Consider the following 27,724-nt stretch of genomic DNA (forward strand, 5'->3'; position numbering starts at 1 on the left):
CATGGCTTAATCCATTCATAAGATGGTAGAGCTGCCACATCAAAAATAGAAAAAGAGAAACATTTTGCTGTTTATAAATTACTAACAAAAATCCTCGTAATCTGTTAGAAGATGGACCGGGATTGGGAAGAGTTTGGTCCATCTCTGATGGAGGAATAATTTGCAGACTCTGATCAAAACCAGGCAAGTTGTACCAGATTCAGTTTTAAAAATGTTAGCACAGCCACAAGTTTCTGGTGTTTGCTGGTTTGTGATGACTTTCAATCCTTGCACTTCCTGACAAGAAGAGGCCTGAGGAAAGGCTCTGAAAACTGCGACATTCTGAAATCCACCCAGGAAATCCAAGTATTTATAAAAATATAACAAATATTTTATACAGAGTATGTTATACCTATGCCAGCTTTAAATGGAGGTGTATTTCAAAGGATTGTCTTTAATCTAGGAACCTTACAGTTTGTGTTCCTGGTGGTTTTGAACACATCCCACACCATCCCTTTTTTAAAAAACCACCTCCCATACTTCAGGATTTAACTGACTAAACCCTGGGTTTGGAGATCATTTTCTGATTTTCCTTTTCTTGTGGTTGCAGTGGAATCTGTAGTGATGGACTGGCCTATGAGAAAACTCCATAGAAAACACTGTTTATGGATGACTCCACACAAGGAGTATGTAATTTCATGTAATGCCCAGGAGTAAGGCAGGATGAAGGCCACTGTGACAGTTTGAACTCCCTGTTTTATGTCCCCTCTTTAGGCAAGCAGATACCCACCGAAGTACTTAGCAAGCAGAGAACAAGCAATTCATTTATTTCTGTGCTGTGGTGCTATGTGACAATTGAATGGGAGTTTTGATCCTTTTGATCCTCTTCTCTCTCTTCCTGCTCTGTCATGGCAATCCCTTCCCCAGTTAGAGGAACTCCTGCAGAGCAAATACACAGAGCAGGTTGGTTAAAAGGGGTTCCTCTTGCTTTCACTGCAGGTTTCGGACAGCGTGGCACCAATAATGCCTCTTCAGTACGTCTGTGCCCCTGACAGCGAGCACACGTTGTTGGCAGCCCCATCTCAGTTCCTCCTGGAGAAATTCCTTCAACACGCGACCTACAAACTCTTCCCCAAGGCCATTCATAACTTCAAGAACCCGGTACTGGCCATTGACTGCTACCTGAACATCGGGCTCGAGGTACAAAAGATTTGCAGGGATGATGGGGATAAGGAAATGCAAAACTTGACTTCAGTATCTTTCTTGTGTTGGAAACCCCTTCAGCATCAAGGGTAACGTTTGAAGACTTTGGTCTCAAACGGATTCTGCTGCTGGAAGCAAAGGACCAATTCACTGGAGGAGCTGGTGGTGAAGCCTCCAGCTGGTTGGTGTGGGTAGAGGCCAGAGGTCTGTGATGGATTAATGTGACTGCTGGACTGTGCCAGGTCCTGCATTTGGGTCACAACAACTCCAGGCAGTGCTACAGGCTGGGGGCAGAGCGGCTGGGAAGCTGCACAAAGGAAGAGGACCTGGGGGTGCTGGTCGACAGCAGCTGAACATGATCCAGCTGTGCCCAGGTGGCCAAGAAGGCAAATGGCATCCTGGCTTGGATAAGAAATAGTGAGGCCAGCAGGATGAGGGAGGGGATCATTCCCTTCTACTTGGCACTGGTGAAGCCACGCCTCAAATCTGGTATTCAGGTTTGGGTCCCTCAGTTCAGGAAGGACATTGAGGTGCTGGAGCATGTCCAGAGAAGGGCAGTGGAGGGTGAAGGGTCTGGAGCACAAATCTGATGAGGAGCAGCTGAGGGAGCTGGGGTTGTTTAGCCTGGAGAAAAGGAGGCTCAGGGGAGGCCTTATCACTCTCTACAACTCCCTGAAAGGAGGGTGCAGCCAGCTGGGGGTTGGCCTCTTCTCCCAGGCAACAAATGATGGGACAAGGGGAAGTTTAGATTAGATAGTGGGAAATATTTCTCCATGGAAAGGTTTGTCAAGCACTGGAACAGGCTATCCAGGAAAGTGGTGGAGGTATTTAAAAGATGTGTAGATGAGACACTTCGCAACATGGTTTAATGGTGAACTTGACAGTGCTGGGTTAATGGTTAGACTCAATGATCTTGGATCTCATGGATCCATGGTAACAGTGGAATCTCAATGAGTGTAACCTAAACAATTCTATGATTTGCAAAGGAACTGGGCCTGTCTGTCTGAAATATTTCGTACAAAGCAAGAACCCGAAAGCAATGCCATTCTTGAAAGAACTTGGTGTTCATCTTTTGACACTTCTCTTTTTATGAACCCAGGTTTCAGGGAAATTAGCTTTTTGCAAATATGTTTTAGATGTCTGTAGGTGGGGAGATCAGAATTTTTGAGCCCAGTGGTCAGTTTGAACTGGGTCTGGAGCAGGGTCAATGTCTAAGAAGGGTGTTGTTCAGACAAATTTTATGGAGGTCAGAGGTAAGATAGAGGAGACACCCTTTGATATCTAACAGCCATTACAACACTCAGACACGAGAGTGCTTGGAACCACGAGCGTCAGCAGTTCCCGTACTCATGGAATTGCTTACTTTGTTTGACAAATGTGTCCTCCTCAGAATAACCTATATAAACTATACAGTCATTATAAGCAGGTAATTCGTAGAGAAAGAGAAAGTCAGACTGAATTACAGAGAGCTCTGAAATAACGTGATGCAGACTTGGTGACCAGATCTGAATCTAGAGGTTTCTTCCATGTGTTACTTCCTTGGGGAAGATTGCTCAGTACTGCAGTCTTGTTGGATCACATTTTTACAAGCACCAGCTGACTCGCCTGTTATCACTAAGTTATATTCCATTCCATGTAAGTCATCCTTAGACATTGCTAAGACAGAAGTGCCTCCTGTCTTTCCCCCTTGTGTTTCAGGTGGCCATATGCTACATTAGCTCTCGCCCACACTCAGTCAATGTCAACTGTGAAGGGGTTTTCTTCAGTGGACTTCTGCTCTATCTCTGCGACTCCTTTGTCGGTGCAGACCTCCTCAAGCGGTTCAGGTTTCTCAAAGGTAATCTCACTGCTCTGCTGGGCATCCTGGGTGCTTCCTGCCAACTAATAATAGCATGGAGGAAAAGGGAAAGGCAGAGGAATAACCCACTTCACTAAATAGCTCCATCATTTTCACAGTTTGTTTTGGCACTGTTTTCAAAAGAAATAGATGGAGTGGTTTTTGAGGGGTGTATCAAACTTCTGTTCCTGTTGATAGATAATTGAACCTTAGGTAAGCGTTGATAAATTACATTCATTATTTTAAAGTGATATCAACAAGGACTGTGGAAATCAGGCAGTGAATTGTGCAGTCAGCCACTTGAGAGTTTTGAGCATAGGTGTTACTGATGAGGACAGGAAATTCTGGCAATCAGTCTATAATGGCAATAAATTTTCAGTTCTGTAAATGAGGACAGCCCTTAGCTAGAGGATGATTGGGTCTACCCCCACCAGAACTTGATAAATCTCATCAAAATCTTTCTTTTTGTCTTAATGCTGACAATTAGCAAATTGCCAGACGTATTCAGTAATGCTGAAGTGTGTTGCCAAGTTCCAGTGCAGTTGTGGTGGCACAGTTGAGCCGTTTCCCTCTCGTGCTGACTGAGAATGGTGCATGTGAAGGGGAACCATGGGGGTGACCCTTAGCCAGTCCCAAGAACCACATTTTGAAGTTTGCTCCTGTGCCCTCTTGGGCCCTGCAGGGCAGGGACAGAGGAGGGGGGCACAAAGTCACGCTGGGGTTGGTGCTGCCCACCACCAGGTCCCCAGAGCTGATGCAGCCTGAGAGGGCACTTTTGTAACTCTTGGGCAAGGAGTGGCTTCTTCCCAAAAACAGGCAGTGGATGTCTGGTAGGAAGGGCCTTTCCCTGCTTCAGTCAAGCAGAGGAGGGATCTGAACTAAAACTTTCTGTGTGTTGGGTGCATGGGCTGGGGAACAGAAAAGAGAAAGTCCTGAAGGTATCCAGTTCTCCTGCTCATTAAATGACCATTTGTAACACCAGGTGCAACAAAGTTTTAAAGTTTGTTAAGCCACAGAAGAAATTAGGGACTCTTGGAGTGCTTTAACAAAGGCAGTGCTCATACTTAAGAAGTCAGTGGATTTTCTTAAGTCAGTTGTGGGACTGGTTTGGCTTAGTAGAATTTCATCACTGACCTTCTGCAAACCCAGACATCCCATGAAACAAACAAACAAAAAAGTAGGCTTTATTATTTGGGCATAATTATCAGTAGTAATTTAAAGATCCAATTAATGTTCTCTCTGCTGCAGTTGATGATACTAACACTGCCTGTCAGGCAGTGACATCCTGTGATCCAGAGCAGACCCCATGCCACGCTTGCTTCTCCATGTCTGTGCCTTCCTGCAAATGGACACATTAATTTCTGTCCTGGGGCTCACAGGACTGATCTGAGCCTGGACTGGACAGTTGGTGGTAGACCCTTCTAATACTACTTTTTCCTCTCTAGTAGCAGAGATTTCTTTGAAATACCTTAGGAAAATCAGTGAAGGAAATTGTTGTTATTGTACCCCAAGAACCTAACGTGCTTTTCAATTGAAGGTGCCACCCTGTGTGTCATATGTCAAGACAGAAGCTCGCTACGGCAGACAATAGTCCGGCTGGAGTTGGAGGATGAGTGGCAGTTCCGACTTCGGGATGAGTTTCAAACTGCAAACAGTAGTGATGATGAACCACTCTATTTCCTCACAGGACGCCACATATAAGCTTCGCTGAGACACAGCTAACAAAAAAACAAAATAACTTTTTTCTTAAAAAAAAAGTACAATCACTGTGGAGCAAAGTGCAACCAATATTTATCTAGACTGCTCTAAAGGATTCCCCACAATTCTGAAGTAGCTTTATTCCTTGGGATAAAATTACCACATCGGTTATGATTTACAGGATCCTAGATTCATTATTTTCATATCAGTCACAACCACCACCATTAACCACAGAGCCAACCAAGGATATTGTTTGGTCAAAGAAGAATCCTTTTTATATTCAGCTGAGTTAGGGGAAGAAGCTGCTCTCCTCTTGCAGCTGCAAGCTTGAATGTGTTACATGAAATGCACCCCAGCATGTGGAATTTATCGAAGATAGGGGGAGGAGAGCCCACCGCGTCTCTTCAGCTCTGTGCTGTGGTACAGGAATACTCAGGGGTTTGAAACTACAATATAAAGTAGATATTTGTATTACAAGGAATAGTCTTGTTCTCTGTGCAGTGTTAGTTTAAAATTTGTAATTGTGTACGTATTGAAACTGTCTTTGGCAAAATTTCCACAGGTGTTCAAAGTTTACTACTTAAACCTGAACAAATGGGCAAACGCATGGCAGGCACTGTGCACCCTTAGCAATGGTATTTTGCCCCAGTAGGCACCCCCTCCTCAGCTCCACGGGCCGAAGCAAAAGGCTTCTCGGAGCTGCTCTCTCTTCAGTTAGAGGCCAGAGTAACTTCCCAGCAAATCAGTTTCTCACTCTCCTCAGCTTTGGAAACTTGTGGTCCATCCTCCTGGCTGTCCAGTGCCTTTGTGGTGGACTGTCTGCACCTCACTCTCCATTTCCTTTACACTCAACTCCAGCTGGCTACAGAGCTGAGATCAGGTCTGAGTTGTACCCTTACACGAAGCAACAAACCAAGAAATGTGCAGGAGAGTAACAGTGCCTGAGCTGGATCTGAGAGAAACAACAAACCAAGAAATGTGCAGGAGAGTAACAGTGCCTGAGCTGGATCTGAGAGAAACAAAGTATTCTACAGAAGCTCCAGGGGGGAGTAGTGGAGAAACCCCAGGGAGCTGGGACTCCTCAGGAGGGAATCTCCAGAAGCAAAGATCGTGACCACATCACCTGACCTCGTCATCTGTGTAACTCCTGGCTCTGCAACAGTCGCACACTGTTCTGTTTCCAGCTGCAATAATGATCCTTGTGAAGGTGTTCTGGAATGAACTCGGTGCAGTAGCATGGCTGTCACGGTTAAATGTAGCAGTGCTCTGTTCCCCTCACAGCAGGTGTTACCTCGCTGCAGTTTACACACACACACCCCCCAACAATCATCTTTCTGCACATTGTGACCCCCTTTATCAGTAAGAAAAATGGAGAGTTCTTAAATGCTATTCAGGAATATTAATTTACTCCCCAAAAAGCAATGAAATCAACACATCTTTATACCTGACCTGCAGTCATTGCAGAAGGACCTGCCAAAGCTGCATTTTTTTTTAACGCATAGTGTTAATTAAGCAACTTTTTTTATCTTGTGAAGAGATGTTTACAGATGAATAACCATAATATATTTGACAGAGACCAAAGGAAAAGGGTTTGCATATGTCTGTGTTGATGTAGCACTATTTCTGATGCTGTAAATTTAACTAATTTCACATGAACAACCCATTTCTGTAAATTTATTTTTTATTTTCCTTCAGATACAACCTGCCTTACCTATTTGAACACTGGGAAGAAGTAGGGATATGAAAGATGATTCTTGAAGCATTTGCTACACGCTTGAATGTATTCCAGTAGCTCTGGTTTTGCCAGAGGGCTTAAGGCCAGCCCTGAGTCTTAGCATGGCATAGAGAAGTATCAGGTATTACATGTTCAAAAATGGTTTCCTGTTTGTTGTGTATTTGATGTTTGCACTAAGTTCTTGAAATTCCAGGTGCTGAGACTACTAGGAGGAGTTAGCCCGCTGGTGGAGCAGAGCAAAATTGTCCTGAAGGCTGAGAGTGCATTTAGAAAATCAGTGTATTTGCCTGCCTTTACCAGCTCATAGTAAACCCATTTCCTTAGTGCTCTCCCAGATGGAAGCAGGGAGTTTTGGTAACGCTCTGGCCAGAGTGCACTACACCAGCCCTAACAGCGCAGGCCTGTCCCGTGGAACACTTTAGGAACACTTTAACCGGCTGCCTGTGAATTCCTGGCAAGGAGATCCTTGTTTGACAGCTCCAGGACTGCTATTCCATTTTGGTTTTAAGCCTTGCCATTTAGGCCATTCTTATGAATGTATGAAAATTGGCCAGCATTATATTTTACCTGTAGATGTTCTTGTCTATTCACAGGTTAAAACTGAATGTAAACTAAGATATAAAGAATCATATGCAGATGCTTTTTGCTTAACTTATGTAATTGCTTTTTGTGACTTTTGGAAGAGGGTTAAAAACATTGCTTTCCTAGTGTAAAGTTTTCTTAACCAAAAACTTGGTGAATTTAGCTTCACTAGTCAGTCTACCTCATGTTATTGTTTATGAACTGAAACTGTCTGAAGTTGTGGCTATGGTATGTTTATAATGTGCTTTCATTAAATTTGAATATATTAAGTTACCATTTCAGACTGCCTCTCTCTTAACTGGTCCTGCTCTTGCTTTCTGAACCCACCACAGAAGATCACTTCCAGAGTTCCTGTGCACCTGCACCACTTTTCTGACAAAGCCCTTTACGGTCTGCTCACCATCCCCTGGAAAATCACACATGGCAGCCTGGAAACAAACAGCGTCTGGAGCCCAGAATTCACGGCTGTTCTGCTACTCCAGCTTTAAGTACTCTGGAGCATTGTGGTGTGAGTTCTTTGCTTTAGCTCTAGACCAAGGCTAAGGACATCACACCATAAACCAGTGCATCCTGACTTCACATAGGTTCCCAAATCAAAACAAACTCTAAGTTTAACTGAACTAAATCTTTCCCATCTTCCATTAGGCTTTTAAACTTTTACTTGAGACTGAAGGGTATCCCCTCTCACCTTACCCTGAACCTTGTATGAGGATGGTCTTGAGCCAGAGCTCCTGGGGCACTGATCCTCAGGGTGTTAGGTTTCTCCCACCAAGGAAAGTATGAAATAGACTAAAGATTCATTCACACTTAGTATTACACAGAGTAACTTTAAAAAAGCTATCAAGTATTTTATTTTTAATCTATCTACATTATGTACAGATCAAGAAAGGCCACAGCAGTTTTTCAACATACAAACCCTTTAAAAGAGGAGAGATTTATGAAGGAGTGACAAGTATCAAAGTGAAGTCCACTAACAAAGGTATATACTCAGTACAATACTTGAAGAATGATGAGTACACCAGGCCTTGGGCTTTTTGTTCCATCTTTTACTCCACAACTAATCTGAGGGAGAAAGGGACAGGGCACACAAGGTTCCAGGGAGCAGGCGCCCTGACACGGAGCAGGGTGCAGGGGCACACCAGAAGGCACCGAACAGCCTCTGAGGGTTGTTGCCCACAATGTCTGCACTGTAACACCTCCTGCCTCGATGCCACTGGGCAGAGCCTGGAACTCTTGTCAGACAAGTGCTGGCAGTGGGAGCTGGGCCAGGAGCCCAGCATTCCAGTACTGGGAAGCACTGGTATATCACCTCAGTAAGAACTTCAGCATGTACTCGTCAGCCAGACTAGAGTCTTTGCATTAGTTTACAGTCCACTATGAACAATTTTCTGCTGCATGTAAACATGACTAACTAGATAAAATACAATCAAACTTTTGTAAAAGTTAATAAAATATCTTTCTTTTAAAAAAACCAAGTTAGCCTATTACTGCATTGTTTACAATTTTAATAAAATAGTACAACCGTTTGGTTGTTACCAGTCCTGAGTTCACTGTAATAAAAATGGCCCTGGCTTCTGCGGAAGGTCTGCACCCACTCCATACAGTTTGGCAGAAGTGTCCAATAAAAATGGAATTCCTGCAGAGCAGTTAAGTCTGGTGCTGTCCATTGAGGAAGTTGTATACCAGGAACTGGCCAGTGCCACAGTACTGTGTTGCAAAGAGTTTTCCATCAGGAGTGGGGTCAGAGAAAGCAATTTCTTCCTTGCTTAAGTATGAGCCATATATGAAGTTGCTCCTGTTTAAAAGAGGGGAAAAGGAAGAAGAAAGAAGAAAAAAAGATAATTACCCTCAGGGAATAATGAAAAACATTTATGCTATTAGGCCACAAACCATTAATTAAGTGGCACAGACATTCAAAATGAAGTTCTGTTAGGAGGAGATGGCTCTAAATAGCGTGAATCCAAAGAGCAAGGAGGGTCACTTGCTCTGGGAGGGGCTTTATAAGGGCAGTCTGGTGTTTTACAAGGAATGTTTGTACAGAACAATTGCATCAAGACCTCAAATTCATGGTTTAAAATAAAACGTTTGAATTTATTCCAAATATGTTTTAATAGAAAAAAGACCATGAGGGCTGTGACTACAATCAATAGGAATGAAAACAAGCTACAGAACAAGTTGGGGTGCTTATGAAGGGGCCTCAAAGGACCAACCTCAAGGCAATAATTCCCAAATACACACTCAGTAATAAACTGTACAAAAAGAAAGAATCAATTTGCTTAATTTGTTCATGAAGACTACTTCCTGTGTGCTTTAGCCTTATTTGAAGGAAGAGTGGGAATCAAGGAACACCATTCTACGTCTCTGCCTCGCTATGTGAGCAAATTTAGAAAACTGAATTCAGGCTTTACGACCTTGACTGGGGGAAGAAGGAGGTAATGTTTATCCTTAAAAACAGAAGAAACTCCCTTTGAACTTCAATCTTTTAGTTTCTGTAAAATAATCATAAATGTACTTGAAGAGCAAGCATGAGCTTCACTCATTTGGACATCGCCATTAAATACTAAGGAAAAGATAACAGGAACAAAATCCTTTTTCATTACTACCAGCTTTATTCTCTTCTCTTTCACGTGTTCAGGAAGATGATTTTGCAAGGTTCTTAAGACTATCTGACTGGGTTTCTGTGGCTCCAAGGTACTGTGAAAGCCTGAGTGAAACAGGGCAGACATTCTCAAAATGGATCTCAGTCTGTTACAATGCCTTTAACATTGTGAACTCAGGATTTAGCTGGTTACCAAACTCATCCCATCCCAAGTACCTTTTGCTATGTTTAGGTTGAAGTTTCACTGGCAGCTGGGCAGATCTGACTGCTTACTGCCATCCCAAAGCAAGTCTCACTCCTTTCCTTTGCCTCCTGCAACTTCCTGGGCTCCCTAATCTACATCAGCTCTAGAGGACATCAGACCTTTCTACAAACCAATGGAGCACCAGAGTAACACAAAACTTTTTAGTGAACACAGCATGAGCTACTGGAAGGCCAAACAAGCACCAGAGCACAACAAAAGAGGAGGTGCAGTGCACAGTTAAAAGGAAAACTGAGGCCTTACTAGCTGCAACAAACCATCAAAATTCATTCTAAAGACCTTTTAGGGCTGCAGCTGAGGAAGGAACTTCAACATTGTTTTGGGGGAGAAATCTCTCCTTTAGAAATAAGTTTCTAGGAAGCTACAGAATACAATATTAATCTGCCAAAACCATAAGCAAACCATCAAGTTAATATGCTTATCTGAATACACCTTTACTGTCAATAGGTCAGCCAAAACATGATGTGATCATGCTTTGCTCCACCAGCCAGGCAAGATGCATTGTGCAGGGCAGAACAGCTTTGCTAAGCTCTCCAAATACCCAAGAGGGTGAGGACTGGCAGAAGCAGCAGTGCCTGTTCTGGAAACTCCAACAAGATGGGGTGAGTACAAACCTGACAGCCCAGCAGGCCTAAGATTTGAGCAGTTCTTGCCATTACTCAGAACTGTCATTTAAACTTCTTGGAAAGAAACCTAAGGCTTGGAGATTCAATATTTTTAACATTTGTCTAGACAACAACACAGATGTTTGAATCCTTTTTATGGATGTAGCATGAACTTAGCATTCAGCTGGAATACACTCACTGCTAGCTACTAAAGCTTCATGGAAATTGAAAATATCCATAAGGTTCAGTGAACCTGACTATATACAAAAAACCCAAACCAACAGCTGGAAGCCACCAGACTATATCCAATAGTTTGGTGCACTGGGTCTTTGTTCCCTCCCTCTTTCTACCTCTAAGGAAGGGACAATCAGACAATGGTTTGGTCCCAAGTCCATGAGTAATCTCACATTTTGACCAAAGACAGTCCTGTGTCCTTTACTCATAATTACTGTGGAGGAATGTCCCCCTGGCAGTCTGTCAGAGTGACTCACTAAAATTGCATTCTGAGATTTCTGTGGAAGACAAACTATTGTATAGTGCTGACGTTAGTTACTGAACTCCACCTAACACCAGAACTGTCAACTGTGCTCAAATCCATATCCCCAGTATCACCAGCAGCCTGGAAATACAAGCCTGAGACACACAAAGCAATCAGCATCTTGGACTGAATTCCATCTAAACCATGTGTAGCTGAGGAACATTTCTGTCTTACCTAAGACACTCTATCATCCGAGAAGCGATCTTCTTCCGGCGCATCATGCTGAACACCCAGATCCGACTGATCCCACAGATAGCAGGTTCTGGAGAAGTTGAACAGCACCATGCTTTCTGTCTCTCAAATATGACCTTCTCATTTTCTGAACTGACTTCTGGAACCTTCTCCTCTATAACTCTGTAGCCCTGCAGATGATGTAAAAAACGTGGGTTCCTTTATAAAAGCATCACTAATGACTGAAGAAAATAATTAATGTTTAATTTATTTCAGTTACACACACTTGGCTGCTAAAATGCCTTACCAAAAAGACTTTATACTTTTGTCTCATTTAAGTTCTCGTAACAGTTTCAAAAATGAAGCACATGATAAAAGAATAAACAAACAAAAACCCCTCTAGAGTTTATCTCACTTAAAGTAACAGCAACAAATAATCCAATCCTTATTACCATCTGTATTAAAGTGTTTGCATAGATTTCTCTGACTTTGGCTAGGATTGTTTTGCTTGTTGTCTGATACTCCCAAGGGACAGTAGAAAACACGACAGTTTGGAATGGAACAGACAGGTAATGTGACATCAGTGATTAGTACTGCAACAGGAAGCATGACTTCTTGTCCCACAATCCAGTGCAGTTCTGTCCTCTGATTCTATTTCCTGTGGAGCTGTTTCACCCTGTGGTGATTCAACTCAATCATACAGAGCATCCACTCTTTCAACCATGTTGGCTCTCTGCTGGGTAGGAAGTTGAACCTGCTTGTTGACAAGCAAGAGCACAGCCAGAGCTGCATAACAGCAGAGAAAGAAAAAAATCCAGCCCTCAGCTCTGGCAAGTTTTTAGATGATCAGATCTGTCTGAGCCAAGTATGACACCATCCATGTGTCTCACCTCAGCATCAACCACACAAAACTGAGTAATTACATTTCAGAATGGTCCAACCACCCAGTCTCTTCCTCTGTGGAAAAGGCCTACAAAGAATACTAATTTGCTGTGAAAAAAGGTTATTAAGTACTAACACAGATTATCTTTTTCCAATTCAATCACTTACCCACTGGATATGTTCTGCAATTAAGCAGCCAATAACTTTTTTGTCATTAGAAATAAAAAGAAGAGTTTTAGTTCTAGAGTAGCACATGAGAGGAGCTTGTTGAAATCCCAAGTCATTGTCTACCATTTCTCTGATTTCTTCAACCTGTCAAAATAAGTTTAAATGCTTTATAAGAAATACGTGTAAATGCAGATTTTTATAAATTTACATTAAAATCACAGATTTGCAAAACTGTATTAGGCTATCTAGAACACTGAAAGCTACACCTAAAGTTAAACCTGCAACACATCATCCACATAAATGTTCCTTAAATAATGCTCATCTGGAAATAGGAAGAGTAAAGACCCCTTAGTCAGCTTCCATTAAGTCCAAACTTCATTAGTCAAAGGCTAATAGAGAGAATGCAGGTAATCAAAGTGTGAGCTCTGACATTTTAGAAGTAAATTAGACCTACAAGGAAAGTTAAAACAGTTGAAGATTTTTTGTTATTTTTAAAGTCTTGAAAGAACTAATCCATTAAGGGTTTTGAGCAGATGACAGCAGGCACAGTGCCAAGGCAGGTAAAAGTGTATGCATTTGTTCTAAAGCAGAGTAATTGTTGTCTCTTTCCTTCAGCTTTCTATTCTTCCACTGGGTTTGCAAAGAGTAACTGAAACTAAAAATAAAATTTAAGTATTAGCAAGTCTAGAAGAAACAGATAAACTCCAGCATGAACATAAATGTAAGCTTATGCATGAGCTGGTATTTTACTGAGGGATTCCTGAACCTGCACCTGGACATTGGAACAGCCTCAATCAGGCCTCATCGCCTGTAAGACAAATAAGGTGCCTTCACCTATGTGGTTCATTAAATGGCATAAGCTTCTTGAATGCATGTTGTAGTCACAGTAGTAATGCAAAAATAGAATTACTGATGCTATGAGTATCACAGAATCACAGAATGGGTCAGGTTGGAAGGTACCACATCTTGTCCAACCTCCATCCACAAGCAGGGCCATCCCCGAGCACTTGGCACAGGACTGCATCCAGACAGTGCTTGAGTATCTCCAGTGAGGGAGACTCCACACCCTCTCTGGACAATCTGTTCCAATGTGCAGGCACCCTCACAGTAAAGAAAACGGTGTTAAAAAATGCTTTAAAAATAATTTTTTAACAGGTATGTTATGAGTTACTATTTTCTCACTTAACCTTCAGGTACTAATCATTTAATGACACATCCAATTATCTGATTTGAAACACTAAGTAAAATTATTCTTGAAATCAGTCATCCATGGTTATGACAGCTGTAGATTCTATCAACTTCAGCTACACAGAACTACAGAACTTTATCCTGAATGACTTAATTTGCTACAGTCTTTCTTCTTTTTCTTCAGCCATTACATTAAAAAATGAATGTGCAACAAATGTACTAAAATTAAGGTAATCCCACCAGAAAAATAAAACTAAACAAATAAACTTATCGGCATTACATGTGAAAATTTGTAGTTTCTTTTCAATTCAGTAACGTTGACTAAAGAAACCTGCTACAGCCACACCACCAGCAAGAGCTGTCGGGCTTCAATTCAGCCTCCAGAGGTCCTTTCCAACCTCAACCATTCTGTGACCCTGCGACAGTGGTACTGTAAAGAATCCCTATTAGTGACAGCAAATCCCCAGCTAAACAGAGTCAGTGCCAGGCTACAATGAAATGACACTTTAAGATGTATAAACACAGATCAGCCAGCAGGACACTGAAGTACCCAACTGCTCTAAGTCTCCATTAGTGTGCTGGGCCCAGTTTTAGAGCTTCAAGACATGAGTCATGGCACAAATGGAGACAATCTAGAAGAGAGCATGACAATGAATGGAGCTCTAAAAAACATTATTTAGGACTATAAACTAAAAAACAGCACATCCGGTCAATCTCCTTAAGGTAAAAAAAAATCATTTTGTTCAGGCACAAAAAATCTGCTGCAAGGAGGAAAAGAAGGACATTTTCTATAGCTATGGCAGTACAATTACTACTAATGAGTTTAAATTGCAATATGGAGAGTCTGTTAGACATTTAGGGAAAATTTCCTAACGTTATGGATAACAAAGCACTTGTAATACAGTCTGAAGAGATCAGACAAATCCCCAGTGGTACAATTTTTTGAAAGTTGTCAGATGCATCGTAACCTGTTTTGGACATGGCAATGGACTAGATGACTTTGAGGCCACTTCCCACCTAATTCTGTTTTTATCAGAAAGTCACCTAGAGAATGGTGCCATATTTGTGCTGAGTAATAGTTAGTAAACTTCAGTTAATTTAAATATAATGGGAAGTTTTTATAACATAAAATATTTGTCAGACATTTTGCAAGTATATTTATAAAAAACACCAAACTTTAAAAAAGTCTGTTGGCTGATGCTCTTCCCACCCCTGCCCAGGCCCAGCCTCTCTATGAAGAGAGCAGCAGTGCTTAAGCATGAGGTATCTGACCTGTCTGTCAAAAAGGGAACAGAACCACTGCAGTTTTGAGTCCAATTTCAACTGTTCACATGTAAATTACACCAACTTTACTACAAACATTCTCATTATTTACATGAAAACATCAAACAAAGCAAGACATACAAGTCCGGTCCTTCTCACCATACCTTTTTAAGTGCATACTTTGGGTCATCAGGAAGAACCATTATTATCTTTCCATCGGGATATTCAGCCAAGATTCTCTCCTTTTTCCAACCCTAAATAAAACAAACACTTATCTAAACCATATACAAGATGTACTTTACAAGCAGAAGTGGCAAATTATTGTTCTAGACACTGAATTTATGCAGATTTCACACAATTTAGCAGTTGCTTTGCTAGAGAAGGAAACTTCAGCTAGCATTTTAAGATAAGCACAACGGATAAAATATGATGTTACTTATGCAATAATTTATACAGTAACCTAACTATACCTAAAAACAATGTGAAAGTGTCTTACAATTTCCCAGCTAGATTTTTTTCCCCCAGAACTGCAGTGCAACTCAATTTAAGAACAGAAGTAGCAAATTCAGCTCACATAACTGATTTTCAAACCTACGTAAATACTTTATTTTTCCAAGTCCAGTGAATGAGAAAGCCCTAAGTTTTATTAGAAGAATTCTTTTTAACATAGTTACCTCCACAAATACACACTCAGTTTTAAAAGTCTGGCATGCGAAAGACCTCCAGGAGGTTCTAAGTGAACTGATTGGCATGCAGTTGCCCAAAATGTAAGGAATAGTTTATTCTGTTACTGATCATAACTGTTAAAGCCACAAGAAGGATACTAGAAAAAAATTTATAACTACCTTCTAAGAATCTAATAGGGAAGGAGACTACGTTGTGTGTATCTGAAGTATAAACATACTCAAAAAAATAGAGGTAATTAACTCTTCTTCAGATCCACACTCGTGGTGAATAATGAGCAGTACCTGCATGGAAAAAAACAAAACAAAAAAGCCACTTAAATCTAGCAAGATGGGACTGGTAGATATTAGAACTCAAGTTGCTTTGATGGGACCTAAAAATACTGAATGCAGAAGTAACTTCAGCCACTAAAAAGGCTGATCTAAAAGTCTTACTTCAAAGCAACTTTAAATAAAAAAGTCTTTGAAGAAACAATACTGATGGAGTGAGTCTCATTGAAATCTGTACCTTCCCATAAAATAACGTTTGACTAAAGACCAAGCAATGGAATTTGGCACTGGATGAATGCCATATATACTACCACAAAAAATGTTAAACTTCAGTGTTGTAATACCTGATCTGCTCCTCATTTTATTCTTATTGATTTTATTCTCTTACCCCAAGGAGGACATGAAGAGAATAATTTTAGAAATTTATCTACTTGCTGCTAGCCCTGAAACTATTTAAGTGTTAGTTTAGCACCCAGCATGGCAGTGGTTGCAACACAGACACCATTTTAATCCTGTCTGCTTTTCTTCTCAGTAGTAATGCACAAAAGAAGAACCTGCTAGAATTTATATGTATTATGGTCTGAACACAAAGGGCAGTAAACAGCAGTGTCATAATATTCAGGGGAGCAGAAAAGTGCCATCTGTGGGATTGTGACATGCTTTTTGAGACTGTCTGGAAAGACATCGAAAAGTCAAGCAAGGATTACTACTCTCCAGCCTCAAACCTTACCCCTCAAATATTTGTCTTCTTCTGCCTTTTGGCTACCTGTTTGCTCTGCAAGAGCTTTTTATAGCCTATTTTAAACCATCACTCAGGATATAAATGCAATATGTTTGATAATCTTGCCATTACAGCATCCAGACTACTGAAGCCTAGGTCAGAAAATTCAACACTAATTTTTAGGTTAAGATACCCTGTTAATGTTATAGCCAGGTATTTCCACAAAATGAAATCCAATATTGAACGGAACACTTCTCAACATCACAGTATTTATGCTTTTAAGCAACAGTATATTAGCACAAGTCTAAAAATAATTATGTAAAAATGCAATAATTGATTCTCATATGCGTAAGACTGATTCTTTTCATTACTGTCCACCTGTTCATCTTCTGAAGTAATTTGTATAATATGGAGACTGATGATATTCACAGGCGGGGTAGTTTCTCAATTGAAGTATTTTGGAATTTATTCAGAAATGCATCTTTTAGATGCAACGTTCCAAAAAGTTTCTGCTAACCCTATGCTCATCCAGACTTTTAGTGAAGCCATTTTAAAGCCATATTGAGCCTTTAAAGTCATATGCAGCTCTAATAATTTTAAAAAGAAAAACTATGATTTCATGTATTTATTTGCACCTTTAGCATCCTTATTGTTGAGTTTTGCTTCCTTCACACCAGGCAAATGGAAGCAATGCACAAGATTGGTCACAGCTCTGTCATATTGTAACATTAAAGGGAAGTGCTACAGCTGCAGTTGGGACTAATCCTATAAGATATTTACAGTACACAAAATATGCTTTAGTGACAGTATTTTGCATGTGGTCTGAAAATAATTTCCCTAAACACACCTATTAACACATTTTAACCAACCACCCACTACTTTAACACTACTAAAATACTAGAGTCTGCAAGGTATTTCCATCACTGACGACTGAAGTGGGCCTCTTTCAGCAGACAGATGACAAGAACACCTCAGCACAAGAAACAGAAGTCCTATGTCTGCAATATATAGCATTCTACTGCAATGTCAGACAAACTGCTTTTCCTTTCCTTTTAATTGACATTAGTGTAGGACATTAAGACTTACTTACTCTTAAATCAGATGCCCAAGCATTGACATATGTGGCCTGTGATGACCAAAGAAGTTAAAAGGAAAGCTACTCTTCCCACAGGGATACATGTTCCCCAAGGCCTGGAGTAAAAGCACATGATTTCAGCACTCCTCCCTGATACTGCAAGTCCGTGCCCAACAACAGATTACCTCCAGCCAGCAGCAGCAAGGCACGCAGAGACCCTTCACCACAGCTGGGCAGGCTGGTGCTGTAACGGGTGTGGTAAGAGCTGTTACAACACCCTCCTCCCCTCCATGTTGGGACTATTTATCCTACAAGTATTTGTAATTGCTTCAGAAAATAAGGCAACTCTGCAAGGCACAGTTAGCTCCTTTTTAATCTACCTCTAACTTCCTCCCAATTCAAACAAGAATAAAGGTTGCTTCTGCTTGTTTTTTAAGGTGCAGTTGCAGTAGGATTACAAAAGAAAGACACTATTACAAAAACGGCAATACAGACAAGCAATTGCTACCACCTCATGAAATAGTACAGACAGTAGCTACCACTACAGAGTGCAGTGCATTGCTTTCACTGCATATGATGTATGTATATAAAGAATGAGGTAGTAAAGATGGCTCCAACATTAACAGCACAGTAACTAACTGTTCAGTGCTGTTTTTCATTATCTTCTGCTTAATAGTTTAAAATAATCTCTGATGTAGATTTGTCTTTAAAAGCGTAAGTCAGCAGAAGTGACAGCCTGCTTCCCACGAATTTCCTAATTTTTTAGAAATTCTTACATACGAGTAGGAAACAGGATAGCAATGCTGGCGCCTTTCTGTGTACGTCAGTTCTGGCTTTTCTGTACTCAGTATTTCTCAAGTGATTACAAATACATGAAAAAAAAACCAGTGCTGTTTCTTTCTTAAAAAGTTCTTTTTCCTCAAAAATACTGAGGTATTGAGGAAAACATGGTTAATACTGTATAATTCTTGGTCTTCACTAAAAAAAAATTCATTAATTTTTTCTCTAGTAATGAAGTCTAGTGTGAAATCCTGTAAACTATTGTCCTTGACAATCTGCAGCAGAGAAATGGGTCTACTGCATTCTTCTTCCTGACAAGTACAGATATTCTGCCTCTCTTTCCTATGAATGGAATATAGAGAATGCCTTTTTGACTGCAGAATGCTTAAAGATCCTTGGATGTAACTACCAAATATCATCCTCTATTAAAACTTCTCACAGAAGACTGCTAATGGTTAAGAACTTCATTTGTAACATTATTTTTATATCATACAGATGCATTACTTTTGGAATTAATGCTAATCAAGACAAGCATGAAATCCTTCCAAGATGACATGAAGTTCAGCACCATCTTCAATCCCAATATCCTATTAATTTTAGATGTCAAGAAGTCAAATATTGCTTTTTTTTTTAAAATGTGAAAATTCTAAGAAGTTCAGAGATGAACTTGGGTGCTGTTACAGCAGAACAGCTGTAAACTTATCAGATCACACAGCCCTAATAACAGTTTCCTCCATTTTCTTAAGATCAAGATGTTCTTAATCAAGAAGATGAGCCTGAAATACAAACACATTAACTGCAATCACACAGGCATTTACTAACTTAAGTTTTTTGGCTTTGCAACTTCAAAGCACCATTAAAAATGCCTTGCTCTTACACAAAGATTTTGCAGAAATACTAAGTTGATCTTGCGTCATATCATAGAGAGGATGCAGAACTGATACTGTGTGGTATCACAGCTAGAGGATTTTATAAAACTGGATCATTTATCCATCCCACAGAGTTGCCCATTCTGCTGGAGCTACCACCTGATGTGTACATCACCACTCAGTGCACATACGTGCTAGAACGGCATCATCTGTCTGGAGACTTTCAGGTGTCTGAAACCAGAAGAACAGTGAGACAAATTGCTACATTTGTCTGCAGTTGGAGGCATCTCTCATTCCTGCTCCAGTGCTATACCTTGTCCATTTTACCTTCTTGCTAATTTAATCTGCACACTTCTATTAATAGCAAATGTCACCCTTAAGAAAACCTGTATCAATCCTTGCCAATCTTCTGTTCCTAAAATCTAGAAAATGCCATTACATTTGCCAAACTTCCTCTCTGCACAAAAGGACTATAATTTCCTTATCATCTCTATCAGATATCCATGACAAAGCAAGTATCCAATACCATCTCCTTGTTAGCCTGTCCTTCTTTTGGGGGCATCATGATATCTCTAGAGACCTAAACAGAATTTTTTACTACAAGAAGTAAGATAGGCCTTTAAAAAAACCCACCAATCAAAATTTTATTTTGTTGAGGATAAAAAATAATTTATTATTTACATGCAAACTACCTTCTGGCTACTCAAAACTTTTTAAAAAACCCACAGAGCAGCTGCGTGCAGGTGGGCAAGACACTAACAATAATGTCCATTTTCACAGCTCACAGCAAGAAGCTCTAGCATGATAATGTATACAGACCTACTTTTTTTGAGTCCGTGAAATGAATCATTCATAGAACGACTAAGCCCATAACAAGAGATGTTTAAAAGGGAGAAAAAACTAAAAAAAGTTTTTCTCAAGTCAGACTGGGACCTCATCATACGACATGAAGAATGTGAATAACAAATGCTTATAAGGTATCTTAGAATGGCCTCTAAATCCCAAGTAATGCCAAACATATCAACTACATATAAACAAGTGTTAGGAGAGCTAATCAAGTAACACATCAAGGTCACCGAGACCACATCTTCCTGGACCAGAAAGCCTAACCAAGGAGTTACTGGGACACACCCTAGTACACTTTTTTTAATCCCCTGATGCTACTGTCCAGCTAACACTGTCAGGGCAAGGAAGGAAGGTAGTTAAAATTTCAACACAGTACCGACATACAAATATCCAGAAACCTATGAGCCATCCTCTCAACAATCCCCACAAAAAACCTCCTAGCAAAACCAGGATAATTAGCAATCATTCTGGTATTTCTGGATGACTAAGAATTAACAAGTAGTCACTTGGTGTACTAATTCACTGACAAGAAGGCTTATCTTAAATTGAAATTATTTTCTAAGAGGAGGTGAGAACGTTTCTGTCACAATACTATCAACCAAGAACCACTGACTCCAGATCAAATGACTAGTGGTATAAACTTATCTATTTAGCATGGCAAAAGTTATTCACCCATGCAGAAAACAGTGTTAAGATTGTTTGAGGGAAAAATATTGTTATGAGGGGAAAAAAAAATCAGAGGGGAATTTGAAGACCTGTTAAAGAGTTCTTCTTTTGCCTCTTACTCTGCAGTTTCCATTACAGAATAACCATCTAAATCATGGTGATGCCTTGAGAGGCCACCTAAAAACAGAGACTGGACAAAAATAAGGAAATAAAGGTGGGTATTTATTTGAAAGGCCTTCAAAGGTACACCCTGGGAGCCAGAAGCTACTGCCAAGATGGACCCCAAGATGGATGAGAGCTCACGAGTTCTTCACACTTTTGTAAGTTTGGTTCATTTGTATATCAGGGTTAATTCTCCAATTAAAGCTTCAGTTAATGATGTGGTTTCCCCAAGCTCACCCCCCTCTTAAGATGTTGGTTTACATATTTTGGGCCTAGGACGGTCTGAGTGTCCTTGGAGGGCAGGCCTGGAGAGGCTTTGTTATGCCTACCTAGTGTGAGAGAGCAGAAATTAACAGGCTACAAGAAGCTTCAGAGTTACACACTAGGCAGCACAGGATTTGAAAAATATGAAAGTTAAAACCTAAGGCATTAATGGCTCCATGGTTCTACAGTTGTCTACAATGTCATAACACACAACTAAAGCCTCAGAAGATTACAGAGAGAAAACTGTTTACTCACTGAACTGACAATACAAATAATTTGCTTGAGTACATATTGTTGGAAGTTTTAAGAAGATGGCTAGCAAGTGAGAAAATAACAGGGAAAGTTTTTCTCCAGTTAAAAGCATGCCTAACTCTGTATGAAGTTATTTATGACTGGTTTAAGGCAGTGTGCTCATTCACTTTTATGTTAATTATGTTGTTACCCTAGACATACACACAAGTGTGAAATTCCAGCTCTTTCAACTTCCAAAACTTTCAGAACTTCAGTACAGCTTCTTACCTACATGAACATAGCAGCTTTAAGTAGCTATTGAACTCATGTGCCAGCTTCTGTCCAAAAGAACTAAACACCATCTTCTGTAAGTTATGTTTACATCTTTGGTAACATTCAAGATCTGAAAGTACTTGGGTGGGGAGAGGGAGGAAAAACAGGATAAAATGGGGAAATGTATTTTATGCTGCCATTATAATGCACTGAGTTCCATCACACTTTCTGCCCAGTCCCACCCTATGATGCAGCCAATGTGTATCAGAAGAGATCTTTCCAGACATCTGGATTATTTGGTGAAAACTAACCAAGGACAGAATAAATACCAGAACTATTCACCAGGGAGTTTCAAGCACTTTAGTTATGAAGTTACAGCTTTATATTTGCAAACAGTGTGATAAAGCTGTGCTTGAGATTTAAGAGTAGCCCAACAGCCATTTGGTACCTACATGAAATAAATAGGTGGCCTCAGTTCAGTTATCCTGGAGGTCTTATCTACTCGAGTGTAGAGTACTGAAGGTAACATGTATGATAAAGAAAATAAACTTTGTGGATTCTATTCTGGATTTCAGACATGTCAACAGCCATTTCCTATGTCTTGTAATATCAGCTAGTGTGAAGTAGCTGATTTTACAATGTACTTGAAATTATACAGCATTTTTCAAATCTGAGATTTATTATGAGAGATATAATCAGAGACAGCATATCTAATGAAGCTTGGAAATAATACTTTGTATTTTGGAGATCACAATCTCATTATAAATTCAGTATAGCTTCAATACACTAGGAAGTTGTATCAGTTGAGTTCCTAGGCAGTCTCTCCTCAAATTACACATAATTAATGGAAAAGTAATTTATAAGTCATCTAAGATCACACACTTACAGAAAGAGGACAGTCAGCCCTTCATCTGACTATTAAGTTAATCGCTGCAAACACCAGTGGTACAGAAATCTGTATTTAGTACTTTCAGAAGAGTGACATTCCTTTGTTTTCCTATCGCTATCCTCACACCTCCCAAAGATCAGGTAATTGTAGCACAAATAGTAATATGGCAGTGAAACGCCATTATTGTACTAACTAATTTTATACATAACATATAACCTCTCTACCACGGCTTTTAAAAACATTTATTTCCCAAAGTGGATGATTTGTGGCCTACTGTGATAATAATTTATTAAAACACAACTTAATGTAATATGAATTGTAACTAGTACACAGCGAACAAAAGATATTGTTTATGTCTTTCAAAAGAGAAGGTTTTCTTACCACATATTTAACCGCACTTATGAACTGGTTGTGGAATAACAGATGTTGGGTTTCATCCTCTGGATTTGACACAGTGTAAAGCATTCCACAAATATTACAGGAAATAGCACCAAATCTCTTCTGTCCTCCATCCTATAAAAAAAGGAAAACAACAAAACCAAACCAACAAATAACCCACAAAACAGGTATTTATCAATTCCTTGCGCGGTAAATACAGTTGAACAGAACTTCCATTGAATTGGATATCCCTCCTAATAGCATATCTTCTGGAAATTCAACACAAAGGCTAAAACGGGGTGAAACAGGAGAAACAACAAGCACAGAATTTAGAATTTCATCTTTCAAAAACCCATATACCCTTAAAAGGCACAGGCATCAATCACAAGACAAACTCCACCTAAAAAAACTACCTCCACCCCCATAACTTCTGAACAAATTACTTTTATTTTATGACATACGAAGAACAGAGAATTCTTCCTTCATTTTCCCATCTGCAGAAATATAAACATCTTCCACAAAGAAAATTCCCATATCCAGCCCCACACTATTTGGTTTTCCCCACACTTCTGCTGCTGCTTGTCTTTTGGTTGTGAGCTGCTTTGAGGTAGGCCACAGGTGAGCCATTTTCCTGAAAATCTGGAAGGGTATTATAAAAAAACAAAAGCTATGGAAATAATCATTAAGATCAGCAAAATGCCTGCAACAGCTGATCAATACCAAATCTTTCAAGGCAATTTTTGAGACACCGTATAGCAGCTACACTGCAAATGGAAAATCCTAGTACTCATGACCTTCTAGGTTATCCTCCTACTCTGTATGCAACCATTACCAAACTCAGGGCACTACTCTACCTATTGCTTTATGTTTATTCATTAGAAGTGTTATTAATTTGGAAACATCCTCAGATTTCAGAGTCAGTGCCTAAAAAAGAGTGAAGTACCAGGTGCTGGGGTTGCCTTTTGCAAAGAGCAAAAGAATACCAGTTAGAATGAAATCCCTAGCCAAAAAGGCATGTTTAAGTTACCGCTTAATGCTCAAACTACTTTTTTTTCTCTTCAACTACATCTGGAAATTGAGCTTATGTAAGCAGCAATAAATGTCACTTTTAATTTATTTAAACATACATCACAAGCAATAGAGAAACAAGAGGTTATTCTATTCTACTCTAGACCAGTACACTACATGAGGAAAAAAAGATTTGAGGGTGTTTCTTAACATTAAATTGATCTGTGTGCGCAATTTGCAAGGAAACAGATCACATGAACTGAATTTTACAGAAGTTAGCATTTTGCAACACAGAAGAAGTATTTACAAAACATTTTCTATTCCTTCCACCTTCAAAGGCATGTCTAAGAGCTAAACAACAGTTCAATTCTCCACACAACAGCAACTTATTTCAAAGAGACATTAGTGCCATCTAAAGCATAGGTATCAGTTTCTTTCCAAGAAGAAACTAAAGGCACAACAGGCCAGACAAACTCAGAGTTGAACATCTCCTTAGGAGCACATCTATGGAACTCAGCCAAAACAAAGAAGCTGAATCTAGGAAGTCATTGCTTTAACCATACATCAACATATAGATTCCTACTGTATACAGAAGGAGAAACAGGAGTACATTATGTTTCTGAAGGAAAAGGGAAAGATGAACCCTGAGGTTAGATTTGTAAAGTCAGAATAAGACAAGCTTTTTAAAAGCGCAAAAATCAAACCTAACACATTTTATTTCACCTGCAGACCTCCTCTAAAGCAGCAAAACAAAGTACCTATTCTAGCCACCAAAAGATACTGCATTTCAAGGGTTAATACCTGAATGATAAAAGGCAGTACAGCTGACTATCTAGAGATGAACCAACTGAACCAAACCTAAAAATCCTATCTTGAACACGGAGAACATAGCCCCTATATCTAGAGGAGGGTAAGTGAAATGTACTTTGATGCTTGGAATATATGCCAAGAAACCCCACCATTTAAATTAGAAAATCAGCTACATAAAGCAAGTCTTAAGTATTTGTACTGCAGTAAGTCTTGTAAAGTGGTTTCTGTTCAAATAATGAAGAAGCTCAAGGTATTAAACTAACCTGTAAGTTTACTAACAAAAATCTCAAGCCAAAAAAAACCTAGTTATGTAGGAAGTCATCAGAAAACTCAAGGCAAGGATATTCTCAAAGTTCTCTGGCTTCCTAGCTCACCCCATCTTGCCTTGTAAATACATATGCTGTTTTGCAAGTTTCCAGGAATAGATTACTTCCCTGGAATAGTACTGCCATATTGTATTTTACAGTCAGACTTTCTCAGATGTTGCTGGTATCAGTGGCTTCGAGTTTTGGGGGGAGATTTTCCCTTTGGATTTTGTTTTCTAAGGATTTCACGGATACTACTATTTTACACATATTCAGTTGTATCAATGGGCTAACAACATAGGTTAATATGAAAACCCTGTTTCATGAATTATCAAAAAAAGCACACTGTAGTACCTAAAGCAATCTTTTGAACTGCACAGCCCTGATAAATGTGGAGTACAGCCTTTAGGAAATATTTTACAGTCTCCTGAAGACAAGGAAGAAGATTTTTGCATAACTGAAGTATTATTTCAAAGCCACAGCACAGGACATAATACTTCAGCCAAAAATTAAAAGCAGGAGCTTTAAAATCCAACACAGACTACAAGAACAGAAAAGGACATGCAAAATAAAGTAAGGAATTATGAAGAATGCATTTTTGTACTTCAATAAAACATCTAGAGGATCTGACTCTTTTTAAACTGATGCCATTGCATAAGCAAAAGTGGAAAGGGCATGCATCCAGAGGAAAAAAGTCCCAAATCATAATACTGCATTAAAGCTTGCCAGACCTTCCTAATGGGAAGAGCTCAACAACAACCAACCAAAAAAACAAAACGAAAAAACTACAAAAAATGCTGCCAAAAAACTAGAACAACAACAACAACAAAAAAATCCCAAGCCAAGCAAAACAAACCCCGAACAAAACAAAACTGAAAAACCCCAAACCCCAACAACCTAGGAGCACCTTCTGTATTATGAGTAAATATAACTAGGATTTGAAAGTGTAGGGGTGGAATCTTCTCAGCAAACATCAGATACTGAAAAATAAAGTGCTGACTTGTCACAAGTAGAAAAAGATGCAAGAGGTTTGGCACTCAGAATTTACAGAAATGTTTTTCAGATGAATATTCAAGAAAATGTGGGGTTTCAGGCAGAAAAAAACGTGTTACTCCATTACAACTCAGTTTTCTAAACAGTAACAATAAAGAGAAAATACACTTTTATTTCCTAAGCAAATTCTGCACATGTAGATGGCAATTAAGCATTCCAGCACCTCAGGCAATCCTCAAGTACAGGATATCCACTGTTTCAAGGCTAACTGTAACTGAACATTGAGACAACACTGCCTTAAATGCAGAAGGCTTTCTTAATTCTGTGTTAGACAGAAAGAAAAGTCTTACCAATATCTTCTTTGAGAAGGTGCATGTCTGCTGATCCTCCATATGTGCAATAAGGAACCCTGCAAGCAAAAAAGGCATTTGGTGCCTCTGTAGGAGATGAAAAGGGGCCTTTTTTTTTCTTCCTTTCTTTTCTCTCTCTTCAGGCACAGATTAGGTCACCTTCGTCTTGATTAGCTAGTATTAGTTAGAGGAAGATTGTTTTTCCTCTTCTCTAGTCTTTTCACAGAACAAAGAATAAAGCCCAGCCAGAGAAACAGGCAGGCTGGAAAGGAAATACAAGAAGTGCAGGAAGAAACAACACAAAGATTTTGGGGCTCTCCAAAGAAAATTTAAAGGTCAAAGAATGCTATTTCAGTGAAAAATGCATTCAAGACTGAAGCTGATGGATAGATCCCCTTGCTGACCAGGAGGATCAGAAGACATGTCCCAACTCAGAATAAAATCCAGTCTTCATTTTGAACAAAAAACCCAAACCAACCAAGAAAAAACCAGCCCGTCGCCAGTGCCCATCTTCCTAAAGAGCTATTCTAACAAAACCAACTTGAAACTTTCAAAGCTGTGATGTTTCTAGTTTTACTTAATATACTTGAAAAATGAAAATGGAGGGTCATCACCCATCACGAAATTGTATCTTCACTAGTCATTGGCTAAAGCAAAATGAAAAACAATACAAAGTAAGAAAATAAATCTGCACAACATTTACGATGGACAGGTTCTTAACCTATATAAAAATATTAATCAGGAATATCACAGAAAGTGTTCTGATGAGCACAGGTTTTGGCTCAGATAAGGTTAATTTCCTTCACAGCAGGTGTTGCGGTGCTGTGTATTAGATCTGTGACCAAAGCAGGGCTGATAACACAGGGATGTTTTAGCTATTGCTGCACAGTGCTTACACAGCATTCAAGGTCTTTTCTGTTTCTCACACTGCTGTGCCAGCAAGGAGGATGGGGGTGCCAAGAAGCTGGGAGGGGACAGAGCCAGGACCAACTGATCCCACCTGACCACAGGGCTATCCCACGCCGTATGGCATCGTGCTGAGCAATAAGAGCTGGGGAAAGAGGGAGGAAGGGGAGGGTGTTTGAAGTTAATGGCATTTATCTTCCCAACTGTCACACATGATGAAGTCCTGCTTTCTCAGAGAAGGCTGAACACCTACAAGCTGATGAACAGTAGTGAATGAATTCCTTAATTTGCTTTGCTTGCATGCACTGCTTTTGCTTTACCTGTGAAACTGCTCTCCCCCATCCCACTTGGGGGCAATGAGGGAGGAGCTGCATGGTGCTCAGCTGCCTGCCAGGGTTAACCCACAACACAATGTTAGCGGCCTTGGGGCCTGAATTCCTGTAGCAGCTCCCAGCTAACGTTACAAAACATTCCCACCTCCCTTCAGGACAAAGGACACCACTTACAAGCCACCTGAATTTGCAAGACTAAGCTG

The 27,724-nt window shown here is 39.9% G+C and overlaps 2 protein-coding genes across 12 annotated transcripts in view; one reads left to right on the forward strand and one right to left on the reverse strand.

Annotated features, from left to right (window-relative positions):
- GREB1L (GREB1 like retinoic acid receptor coactivator) overlaps positions 1–7,315 on the forward strand; it is a 133,190-nt gene extending 125,875 nt beyond the window's left edge. For all 10 annotated transcript variants that reach the window (XM_032123302.1, XM_032123310.1, XM_032123332.1 and 7 more), the window contains 3 exons: positions 979–1,179; positions 2,881–3,019; positions 4,557–7,315. In XM_032123302.1, the coding sequence (XP_031979193.1) occupies positions 979–1,179; positions 2,881–3,019; positions 4,557–4,720 (504 nt within the window). In that variant the 3' untranslated portion in view covers positions 4,721–7,315. The remainder of the gene's footprint in view (positions 1–978; positions 1,180–2,880; positions 3,020–4,556) is intronic.
- A 530-nt stretch (positions 7,316–7,845) lies between these two features.
- The window catches only part of ESCO1 (establishment of sister chromatid cohesion N-acetyltransferase 1), a 33,714-nt gene continuing 13,835 nt past the window's right edge, over positions 7,846–27,724 (reverse strand). Inside the window, exons 8-12 of one of the 2 annotated variants that reach the window (XM_032123384.1) lie at positions 22,821–22,952; positions 14,875–14,964; positions 12,260–12,403; positions 11,213–11,400; positions 7,846–8,829 (exon numbers count right to left, since the gene is read on the reverse strand). In XM_032123384.1, the coding sequence (XP_031979275.1) occupies positions 8,682–8,829; positions 11,213–11,400; positions 12,260–12,403; positions 14,875–14,964; positions 22,821–22,952 (702 nt within the window). In that variant the 3' untranslated portion in view covers positions 7,846–8,681. Of the gene's footprint in view, positions 8,830–11,212; positions 11,401–12,259; positions 12,404–14,874; positions 14,965–15,555; positions 15,679–22,820; positions 22,953–27,724 lie in introns of those variants that run through there. The other variant, XR_004242912.1, reaches the window with a different exon arrangement.

This window comes from Corvus moneduloides, chromosome 1 (assembly GCF_009650955.1).
Source record: "Corvus moneduloides isolate bCorMon1 chromosome 1, bCorMon1.pri, whole genome shotgun sequence".
NCBI lineage: Eukaryota > Metazoa > Chordata > Aves > Passeriformes > Corvidae > Corvus > Corvus moneduloides.